Source organism: Pezoporus flaviventris, unplaced genomic scaffold, assembly GCF_033815535.1.
Source record: "Pezoporus flaviventris isolate CSIRO_AGI_PZ_B2104156 unplaced genomic scaffold, CSIRO_AGI_Pfla_v1 ptg000078l, whole genome shotgun sequence".
In the NCBI taxonomy this organism is placed as follows: Eukaryota; Metazoa; Chordata; class Aves; order Psittaciformes; family Psittacidae; genus Pezoporus; species Pezoporus flaviventris.
The window spans coordinates 11,609,949-11,622,036 of record NW_026892626.1 but is presented as its reverse complement, the minus strand read 5'-3'; the positions used below and the strand labels follow the sequence as shown (position 1 = coordinate 11,622,036).

The 12,088-nt window shown below is 39.9% G+C and overlaps 1 protein-coding gene across 4 annotated transcripts in view; it reads right to left on the bottom strand.

The window, feature by feature from the left end:
• Positions 1-4,533: 4,533 nt before the first annotated feature.
• Positions 4,534-12,088, bottom strand: part of CYTH3 (cytohesin 3) — a 49,212-nt gene continuing 41,657 nt past the window's right edge. For all 4 annotated transcript variants that reach the window (XM_061474175.1, XM_061474172.1, XM_061474173.1 and 1 more), the window contains 4 exons: positions 6,101-6,177; positions 5,952-6,023; positions 5,640-5,794; positions 4,534-5,025 (listed from right to left, as the gene is read on the bottom strand). In XM_061474175.1, the coding sequence (XP_061330159.1) occupies positions 4,953-5,025; positions 5,640-5,794; positions 5,952-6,023; positions 6,101-6,177 (377 nt within the window). In that variant the 3' untranslated portion in view covers positions 4,534-4,952. The remainder of the gene's footprint in view (positions 5,026-5,639; positions 5,795-5,951; positions 6,024-6,100; positions 6,178-12,088) is intronic.

Here is a 12,088-nt window from a genome sequence, read left to right as displayed (position 1 = left end):
TGTGATAATGTGTGATTGAAGGAAAATGGAGGTGGGATGGGAGAAGGAGCAGCTTTAAAGCAGTTGCTTTCCTACATTCGTACAGATTCTCTCCTGTACGATTCTCTCCAAGTTTCTACAGGCTTCTGAAGGCTTAGTACGTAAGATCTGGTGAGCTTGAACACAAGACTGTTGGTAAAACAAGGATGCTGTCTAGACAAAACCTCACCTAAATTTACCTAAGCCTACCACTTGCTATGAAAGGAGGTAGCTTTGTCCTAATACTGTGTACAGTTCACCCACCTTAGCGTAGATCCAAAATGCAGTTGGTTGGGATGTGAGGAAGCCACCTTCTCGAGTCTGTCGGATCCTGTAGTCACAGAGCAGACGGAGCTGCGTGCAGGCTTGAGACTTGTCGTTCAGAAACCAAACCACTGAGACAGGGTTTGATGTTGAATGTCACGACAGGGAGTGACTTTGCTTTCTTTTGTCTTTCAGATGCAAAGCTTACTGATTGAATCCTTCAATACCCGAACTAAACCTACCAACAAACCCCACTACTTCTTACCATCAAAACCAACTCTTTACCATCAATCCTGATGGTTTACCATCAAACCTGGCTGTTTACCATCAAGAATGACTCTTTACCATCAAACCTGTTTACCATCGAACGTTGGCTTTGCCATCAAAACTGACTCTTTACCACCAAGCCTCATTGCTTACCATCAAACGTGACTGTTTACCATGGAACGTGGCTTTACCACCAAACCTGCTTACGATCGAACCTGGCTTTACCATCAAAACTGACTCTTTACCATCAAACCTGTTTACCATCAAACCTGGCTTTACCATCAAAACCGACGACTCTTTACCGAAAAAAAACAATGACTCTTTGTCTTCAAAGTGGACTTTATCGATACTATCGAAACTTAGAATTTATTATTGAAACATTTACCGTCAAAGCAAAATCCATCTGTTTTAATTCCATTTTCTTAATATACCGTCACTTGTCTGAAGTCTCAGTTGTCTGGTTTTGTCTCCCTAAAGCGGCTAGCTAAAGACAAATTCATACTGTGATTTTAATTTTGATTATTAAATGCTGTCAAACTGTGATGCACTTCATAGTCACTGGTCCTGCATCAGGAGACCAGTGAGTGGGAACCTCTGTGAAATACAGTTCATCTGACTAATCTGTCTGGTCTAATGAATCGACTTGAGGAGAAGAGATCTGAGTTGTTCCCCCACTTGCCTTATGTTTGACTGAAGCTCATGGAAGGCAATGGGCAAAATCCCTCCTTAATTTAGGGTGGGAAAGCAGCTCTTAATGGAGTAACATTCATAGCAACACAGCTATGAGTGTTCAGCTTTACAAAAACAACCGATTTTGCAGCTGAGGAGTTTTCTCTCTGAAAAATTCAACCTGTCAATTTAAATCAGTATGCTTAAAGGTAGGCAAAGAGGCCTTTTACTTACAAGAGCAGTTGCAAAATCAGATCTTAACTAAATCAGCACGCACCTCCCATGTATTCCTGGTAAATGAGGAGCTATGCAACAGTAGAGTTTCACACTTTATTTTAGAGAAAGTCTCCAGGCTGAAGCAACAGGTCCTCCTGATAAATGACAGCGTTACTATTGCAGTGGATTTACATCAAACACCACATTTTTAACGATCGATACAGAGTATGTCATGCAAATCACTTGTGTACACCAAGTAATACTTCAATCAGTCCCTATCTGTGCAGCATTTACATTTTCTATTCAAACTGTAGCTAGAAACATTTTACAAGAAAATACAGAAAAGGAATTTGTAAGCCAAAAGTCTTAGTTTGTAGGATTTGGTCTACAAGAGACCTAGCTTTTCCAGCCAGCATATCTACATAGGTATGTACTACATCTTAAAAATACGCATTGTTTTCAAACACTAGAAAGCATTATAAATGCTGCTCAAGCTGACAGAGGTTCTGTTTTGTACCAATTTAAACCGGTTCAAAATGTGAAGCAACGTAAAGCTTATTTTGTCAGAATAGTGTCAGTTTTAAGTCAGTCCGGCTGAGCTGAAGTTTCCCGTGCATTTCTCTGCCTGCACTGCACTGGCACCGTGGCTGATGGAAGCAGCCACACAGTTCAGATGCTGAGCGAAGCCACCTGCCTGGCTCTGGCTGGCCCCTGCAGCTGCAAAGGGCAGCACTGAAAACCAGGAGCAGAAGAACTGCACGCGTTTCAGTGCAAGAGGAAGGGAGAAGTTTGTCGTCCCCAGAGGGCTTTTCCTCAGCACGGCCAACCTCTAACAGGTGCTGCTTTAGGCCACTGAGCAGCCAGTCTGTCTGAGTAGCTACCCCTGGACTTAAAGCCCAATAGTAAAAGGGAAAAAAAAAGGTTGAGAGTTTTTTTCTTTGCCCACATGGGTAGTACCTACTTGCCTGATATTTTCACAAGCCACTTTGTTTTACTGGCCTTGTGAACAGTGGAAAGTTTGGGCCAGTTTCACTCCCTCTTAATCCTCTTACAAAGAACATTCGGAATGAAATATCATCACACACAAGAACATTGTTCCATTAGCTTTGGTAAATTAAAAGAGATTCACTGAGCACCACAAATAGCTGATTAGGATGTCGCATCTTTTTAATGCTGAGAAATACTACATTTCCTGCTTAGTTATACATTACTCTCAATAGTTATTCCTGCCGGATAGAAGAACTTCATCTAAATACAGCAAATTAACTCCCAAGGCATTTCCTTCATGCTTCTGGGCAGGCATCCTCACCCGGTTAAATAAACAGATTTTCAGAAGGGAAGAACTGATACAAAAGTTCTTCATGGCTTATGAATGCTTTGGTAATCTCACATTTCTCCAGAAATACTTTATTGGCTGCTTTTCACACCCTTGCACTTCTTGGTACCACTGATTCTGGCTTATTTGCATTACAGCTCTACTTGTACAGAGCTCAAACTGATGTACGCATTGCTCAAATACAAAACCTGAAGTTGCGGAACAGAAGACTCGAAACAGGTGATGTGAGCAGCTCTGAGATCACGCTGCTTTGCAAACGCAGGACATACGACTCCAAATCATTTCTAGAAAGAGTTTAAATGTGTTCCATTAAGCAAAGGTATCTCCACGCCGACACTTGTTCAAGGATTGTACCTCCGCTGGTTGAGTTTCACTCCCTTGAAAGTACTTGTATCTGAACAGGCATCCAAGCAGACCACAATTCCACACGCTCTGGGGAAAATCTGAGGTGTAGAAACGTTTACTTTGTTCTTTTCCTCTCAGCCTTTATGGCAAACATGCAATAAAGCAGAACGCTGGCAGGATGACACCCCATGCAAAACAGGGCACATCAGCAAGACTGGAACAACCAACCAGCCTCGCCTTGACAGTCAAAAGGGGATTTCAAACACATCGCCTTGGTAAGTCTGTGGCTTTGCCAGGACGGCACGTTTCCCTGTGCTGTATGCCGAGCTGCTCTGCAACTCCACCAAGCAAAATTGCTTTGATAAAGCAGTGGGTCCCCAAAGCGGTCACTGGCACAGCAGGCACGGCTCAGGTTCAACAAGTCTGTGAAAAACTGCCTGCTACCGGAAGCAGTCCAAAAAAGCCACCCTGTGCGTCCAGCATGGAACTAGGGGCTTTCCCTTCTGAACAGTACATGCACTGGGAGTAGAAAAGCACTGTGGGAAAATCTGCCATAGCAATTCGTGTGCTACTGAAATACTATAAATAGAACCACTGAGAGGTCTTCCACAAATTATGAAAAAGAGATGTGCTTGTGGGGAATACTCTGTAATCAGTGTATAAGTTATTAAAGTAAAATAAGGATGTCTATTCGTTTTTTCAACCTCCCCTGCTGAAGCACAGATCTGAAAAATCACCTTAAGGAATGCAATAAAAATACTGAAGTTTTCTGTATGTTTAAAGTTTGTTAACAAGCAGAGGAATGAATCCTGCTTGATTAATTATCACGGGGTGTTATCTTACTGAAAGATTTTACCTTCCTGGTTTTCTCCTTTAAAAACACTAAATGCATCTGAAATGATTTGGCATATTTTCACATGTAAAGCCTAAACTCATGCAAACCCTGTCACTTTTCTCCATTAATAGTGACTTAGTGTTAATTAAACTACAACATATCTCAAACATGAGAAGAATGTTACTATATAAAAAAGCAGATTATATCAGTCATTAAAATCTCACTGCTTATAGTAAGCTTATGAGCAGACAGGAATGAGAATTAGCCTACTGGCAAGTATCAAACCCCATCTGTATTTAGTGTTACGCGTACCGACTCAAACCTTTGCTGCGGGGACCTCTTTATATTTTAGTGTTTATCAACCAAACTATTTGGCACAACTAGTTAACGCTGTAGCTGCCAGTCTACCACAGAGTTGCATTTCTGATGAAGAAAAGGTATTTCCATAAAGGTAGGAGAGCTAATCCTAAATGAAAGCTGTACGCAGTTGTTCATTTACTGCATAACACACAAAAATGAGAACTAATACTGACATTGTGGGGTTCCTGCTTGCAGAAGAATTAAGTGCTAAATCACACCATACTCCACTTTCCGTACTGCATTTTAATGAGAGATGGAAGTCTTACAATCGCTCCTCCTTTTGTGGGACACATGCTCAAATAACAGCTATAGGACATTTTACTATTAGGCTCAAATTCTTTCCCTCCCAACCCAAGTAAACTGGAGCTGTAGCTAATATAAGTAAAAACAAAGCTTTCATGTTTTTGGTTGAATTAAGTTCCAGTATAATCATCCTCTGAGATTTAAAGCATACTTGAAATCATTTGCCAGTAACTGTTTACCCTGAAAGGTCTTGCCAAGTTTTTTATGTTATAATAAAGTGTACATATATATAAAAAATTACAGTTCTTGTCTTCATTTAGTTTGTCCAATTTTTACATTATCATTCAACTGCATGCTCATTTATAGGTTGAGGCAGGTATAAAAGCTGCTGATCATGTTCTATTTCTTATTCGCAATTCTTCGTTTCCTTGTTGCCAGCATATCATAAAAGGGATCCCTGCTAATACTTGCTCTAGAAGAGAAAAAAAAGGAATCATCGGTTTGGTTAACAGATACCTGTTTTTGAAAACTAAACCTATTTTGCTCTCTTCCCTGTGCATGACTCCACACTCTTAATGAGATCATAGACCACTGAATTCTAAGCATCATGAACATTTCTTTAGAAAAAGATATTACTCAGCTGCCATTTGCTAAGAGTTCGTATCTTCATCTTGACTATTTCTTTAGGTGTAGGTCTGCTTTATAAACCTTCCAGATAAAGTCAAGCTGTGAAAGTTTAAAGCTGCACTGTGAACATGTTTAAGATAAATGTCACTGAAGTTAATTATCAGGTGAAGTAGGAACCTAATAAAATTAGGGTTAAAGACACAAGGCTTTTATAGTTGTTTAAAAAGTAATAAATCCATATTTTCCTGGTCTGAGTTAGCAGCACTATTTCTTGAGGACCAGTCAGTAACAGGACACTTGTTTCTTGATCTGGCAACCCCATGTAGTTTGTCTTTAATCCTTGAGCATATTGTCACAGCAGAATTCTTCAAACAAGTTAGAATACAAATTCTCTTAGTATCTTACTCCAAAAAGAACTTATACTTCATTTCTGAAAGACATTTGAGACGTTAAACTCACTTGATAGATTTAATCCACTCTTCCTTTTCCTCTGGGGTGGGAGCAGATATTCTGTACACTACATGGTTGCCTTCCACCACTCTACCATCAGCTTCAGTTTTACACGCTTTAATTACCTGACCTTTATGACTAGGGTTGTAGAGCTCAAAGCAGTTCTGGAGGGTAGAAATGGAAGAAATCAATTTACAAACCAAAACAAAACTGACAAACATCCTCATTTAACACGAATTTCTATGAGGTTTAGTTCTTAAAAGAAAAAGAAAAAAAAGAGGGGGGAAGGGAGAAGAGGGGAGAGGGGAGAAGAGATCTCACTGGTTTTCTAGGGTCTTCAACTTCTCTTATGCTAAGATTTTCTAATGGAATAATTCCTCTTGGTTCTTTGTCCTAAAGAAAAAGACAATATGTTATTAGCCACTTAAATATCTTTACTACAAACAAAGTTCACTGTAATATATACTCACTGTTGTGTATTCAAAGTAATACAGGCAATTATCAGTCAGAATAAACCATCTCCGTTTCCACGTTTTTACTCTTCCCCCTACAATCAAAGTTATGGCTGAATTAAACCTGTGTCACCATCAAGACTTCAACAATGGGTAAGACAGTGATTTAGTTTTGCTTGGTTTTCAAAATGTAGCTTGATTACTTCATCCCAAATGGATCAGGCACAGATGAGCTGAGGTTAGAGGAACATGTTACCGTAACTCTCATGCCAAGACCAAATGCCCAAGGCAGCATTAACTATGGTGTTGCTGACCAGCCACAAAAGCTGGATGCTCTAAAGTTGCAAATGTCTCCTCTTTTACAGGGAATGAATGCAACAGTTCAGCAGTCATGCCCACTCCCTCTGTCCATGCCATCACATGTTTACTGCATCCAAAACATTAATACTATAGAGCCCTCAGAAATGCATTCAGTGCTGCTACAGCAAAGGGAGGCCAATCACCAGTGTCTGGTTTAAGCTGGTAAGCAGCTAAACACATCACTTGCACTCTTGCTCCAGGATCAGTTGTATAACTACCTGGTTGCAAAATCAGTAACTGGTTTCCAGCAACAGGACCAACCCTATCCACAGCACATATTGTACAAGAAAAGGGTCCCATCAGTAAAATCAAGGGCGTTTTATCACCTTCCTTTAACTTGGGAGCATACATGTGGTCAAGAAACTACTTTCAAATTTAACATCAAGTGCAGAAGATGCTTATAAATATTACTAGCAGAACAAATATGTACCATGAATAAAGAGCAAATCTTATGCCAAAATGTACCAATTTTAGTCACCTGCCATAATTTACTATTTTAAAAGCATGTTCTCCTTATGGGTTAATATATCACTGAGTTCCCCTGACAGAAGAAATAGCTACTGCTCAAAAAATGCCAATTTTTCCTGCATTAACAGGGTAGAAACAATGACCATAGAGCTCCTCTTTCTTACACCCGCTAATGTCACATTGTAAGGAACAATTCCTTTTAGAAACACACATTACTGTCTTGGAGCTTTCAGCTGGTTTTCTGCCATTGGCTACTTCAGAACATGTCTAGCAGTCCACAAGCACATTATTTTTCAAACTCATTTCCAGGAAAGACAACTGCAGATAAAGCATTCATGTGTTCTTAAGATCCAGGCTTAGCTCCACCATAGTTATCTGACTTCAGGATTACGTCACCACCTGTGCATCATCCATTCAGCAGTGATTTAATCTCATTAATCCAACATTTCAAAACAGTTGATCTTGCTGTTGAATACCACACATAAAGGAGTACTGTCAATACACACAACCACCCCCCCCATTCAGTCCAAGTCATAGAACTAAATCTAAGACATAAGCATAATTTTTTTATCTTTTTGTTCTACTTGAGATAGCTAGGATTTTTCTTAATACAGAAATCCAAATAATATTAAAGAACAACTCTAGGAATCTCATGAAACTTCTTGATACCAGTGTACTACACGTTTGCATTGCAGACCAAGTATGTTGCACATTGTATCTTCCTTTTGCTTGGTTTCACGACCTACACAATTACCCCAGTGCTAACGCACTGCAATGCTCAATATACTCAATGAACTTTTATGTTTCTACTACATACACACACACATATTTTAAGAAAAATTTAATCTGCAAGCAGGTGTGGTGAAATAAGAGAAGGCAAAATAGTGCAAGATGCAGAAGCCGTGACAGAATGAATGGCTGAGTGAACTGGAGACAGTGAGGGAAGAACTGGTGGCAACCACTGTGACAGATCCTTAAGTAAAGCATTGTAGAAACATTCAAACTGGCACGTAAGTCACTAGAAAACTCCCATCACCTTGACTGAGAGCTGGTTCAAGTATCAGGAAGTACTTCACTTCAGCTTGACTCACTTCCAGATCGATGCATAAGCAGCAGCTGAGTCAAGGTGACGGCCAAGGCAGTCCTTGCTATCACAATAACATGACATCTTTTCATACAACCCAGTGTTCATTGCCAGGATTTCTAAGTCATGTTCTGTTCTCTAAGGTTAACATCGTTTAACATTTTTAGGGCACAAACTCATCAGGCTAACAGGCAACATGAGCTTGCATCAAATGTCATGGCTTGCCTAGTTCTAGTAGAAAAACAATTCAGCAGGGGAGAAGATGAAACAAACAGGCAAATAGGTAACTATCACAGAGGCAGATTAAATTGAGCAAAGGTTTTCCTCAAACTTTTCCCATGCCAAAACACAATAAAAAAATTAGCAGGTAATAACCATGTAGTTAAAAAGAAGACCTACTAATAACTTGAAGCAGGAACAATAGACTTAAAACACACACCTCCTTGGACAATATGAAATGCCAAGTAGTAAATTACAGTTGAGTTTGCTGAAGTTTTTCCTGACGTCACCTCCCTGCCCCTTGGGAAAAGCCGTATTTCTCAAACCTGAAACCTTTTGTAAAATCATGCTGCAGCTTTGATGAAGCTTTTGTCATGAAACATTTCCCAGCTCCAAGGTAGTATTGATGTTGAAGCCAGAGAGAAGATCAAGTATTTCCAAAGGCATCCCCCTTACTGCTCCTTTCTCCCTAAAAGAGCCAGGAAGTAGCTCATGGGGTTACAACATTCATGTGAGTTGCGGAAATAGACCTGAAGTCTCTGCTCCACTAAACTCTCAATTACTTTTCCAGGAAAAAAAAGCAGCAAGGCAGGAGTTTTTGGCAGGATAAGAAACTATTCTCACATGTAAGTCTCTGTGTCCCCACTCCACTGCTTTGCTGCAGCTGTCAACAGCACAGAAATGCTAATAAAGCTTGAAAGGCAATCTAATCTGTACTCGCCAAGTTTGCAGGGGTCACCATAAAACAAGCATTTAATATGCCTTTACAATGGGCTGAAACCCAAGAAGCTGGTTGATAAGGCTTTGTGGCCCATAAGCACTGTAGGCAAGATTAATGGTAAGAACTCGTGATAACAAAACATTCTTTTCTTTGGCCAAGATTGCCGTAGGCTCACAAAACAAAGGGTTTAGTACCATACTTCATATCTTATTCCAGCTTCCAGCCTTTTAAAGATTAAAACTGGAAGGAATTAAGTTAGCAGAAGAGGATCAAGAAAATCAAAGTATGAATCCATAAACATTTATAGTAATGGAGAGATATAAGTGATGTACTTCTGAAAGATCTAGTTGATTAATTAAAATGCAAAGACTTCAAGAAAATAAAGCAGCATTATATCTTGTAGATGGAAATCTAAGGAAACCACAGGAAAAGCCCACAACAAGGCACAAGGTACAGAAAGAGGAACAGAAACTCTCTTCACTTACGTAACCCAACATAGGATTTTTTTCCCCCCAACTGTGGGCAAAGTACAAACTAGACAACATAGGTAAAAGAAGCCTATAATTAAAGGAAAAAACAACTGACAATAACTCAGGAAACACATATTTAAACATTAAAAAAGGTCTTAGGACTAAAGGCAGCAACGTGTCTGAAGTTAGAAAATTCTACCCAAATCTTCAGCACCTTTATATGAAGTTTTAGAGGGGAAAGAGAGAGATGCACCATCAAGACTCATTTTTCTTCTCATCAAGAATGTTTATTTCTCATGTTGATACAACTAGGCAGAATGGACCCACAAACTGTACAGTTATACAGGTGATTTGCACCAAAGCTTGGATTTCTTTGAAAAAGAAGTTTCCCTTGACCACATCATTGACTGCCTCAACCTGGAAGAGCATCAGTTACTACAAGAACAAGGCAGGTACCAGAAGGCACCAGTTTCCTGATTAACCACCACTATTCTCTTACCCCAGATTAGGGAAGAGAGAAAGGGCATCCTCTCAAGGCCCATCCCTGGCAGGATGGGCCCAAACGTGGAGCTTTTGAACTATCTCCAAGTTCTCAGTAACTGCCTGACAGGCAGAAGAAAAGAATGTGAACATGTGTCTAGCTTGAATCATTTCCTCTCCGGCTTGGTGGAATAATGTCATAGTTTCCCTCAAACTAGATGAAAATATTACATAAACCAAGCTGTTTGCCAGGAGAGGCTGTTTTAGGCAAGGAAATGCCTCCCTGTGCAAAATGACTGCAACTTGGACACTGAGACAGAGCACAGACTACAGCTTCAAAATACCTTGAAGTGGATGGCAGAAAGCTTCATGGTGCCAACACCACTAATAATTATGATGCAGAAAAATCTAAAAGCTCACAATGTCTCAAGCTGCCCTAAGCAAGGATTCATGCTTCAGACAATGTAGAACTGAATGATAATTTAGGCTTACCACGATAAAGATGTCTATATAAAGGAAACAGCTGAGTCTACATAGATAAAACCAGAACTACTGTCTGGCTACCAGGTTTAGGCAAGACTTATACAAAGTCACCTCTGAACAATTCAGGGCAGCAAACTCTCCAAAAGCATCTAGCACCCTCTCAGCTTTCTAAAGCCCAGTGCCAGCCTGGAAAGCTAGGGTGATCTTTAGGATAGTTGAATCTTATAGCACATGAAAGGTCTGTGACATCCATCTCCTGCTCACAGGATAATCAATATGGGGAGCTGCAATACTAAACAGACGGGCACAAGTAGATAAATGGGAAGAGTTAACTGTAAGAAATACCAAATACAAAGTACTGTCATAATATACTCAAGGTTTCCAAGATGTCTTGGTCATACTTGTAGTTTTAGATGAACTTTCTGTTTCAACTCTAAGTATTATAACAGCTAAACTCTCACACAGCAGTAGTCTCCTTTGCATTTCAACAATACTGAAACTTTCCATATCACCGTTCTCCAGAACTGAAGGAAACCCTACTCATTTCACAAGATGTGTTTCCCAACAGAAGGGACTGTAAAAATGCAAACGATGTGGATTGAGACAGCACTCTCAACATACAGTTTAAGCCTCCTAGCAAATAGGAAACCCAAGGGAAAGAAAGAAAAGAAAGAACAGAAGAAAAAAGAACAGAAAGAAGATAGGAAAGAACAGAAAAAGGAAAAAAAAAGAACAGAAAGAAAATGAAAAAAAGAAAGATTGCCAGGCTTATTTCTGGTCAGTGCACCTACACTCGTAAAATGTATTTGTCTGTCCCAGCCTGTGTGAGCTGAAAAAAATGCAGTCTTTCACGGAAGCACAGCTTCACGCATTTACAGGCTGAATCACCAGAGGCTTGTGGATATGTTTGATTTCTTTATTCAAATAACCCTCATGTCATGGGAGTGTTATGTGCCACACCCTGCTGTTTCACACACACTTTTACTACTGGGTTTTCTGTAGGCTGTCTCATCTACCCTGTACATAATAAAAAGCTGATTTTATTGACCTTGTGCCAGAGCCAGAGATGGATTGTGCAGAAGTAGCTGGCAGCTCTCGCTGACTTTCAGTCACTATTTTTTTCAATTTCTTTGTTCCTCTATTTTTTATTAGATCTCTTATTGATCTTTATTAGAATTTTTATTGACAGCTTCTTCCGAAACTGTCATTCCTCTACACACACTCTCACTCTTGCTTGCGCTCTCAGTATGTGTATATGAAAGGGTACTAGCAATAGAAATATGCACAGCATGGGCTTATACCCAGCTTCTTCTCCAGAAAGCACATTACCTACATAATTTTGAAAGCCATTGCTGTTGAGATAGCTATCACCTTGTGCTACAAAATGGAGAAAATCTGCAAAGTCATCTTTGAAATTGTGCCAGCTGAGTCAACACATGTCAAAAAGCAAGAGCTTTGCTTTTTTGTAGTTAGAAAGATATCCATAACATCTGTAGTGCAGAGGCCAAAATAAGAAGACATCAGAGAGCACGTGAATGAATGCCAAATGCTTCCTCTTCACATCTATTTCTTTCCAGCAGTAGCATGACCACCAGTTTTTAGGTGCAATCAACAGAGTGGGCCCATGGCTCTACCTGGGCTCTACTTTCACCATACTCGCCCCACGTGCACCACACAGCACATCCCTTTTCACACTTCAGTCATCATTCTCCAAGTGCAAA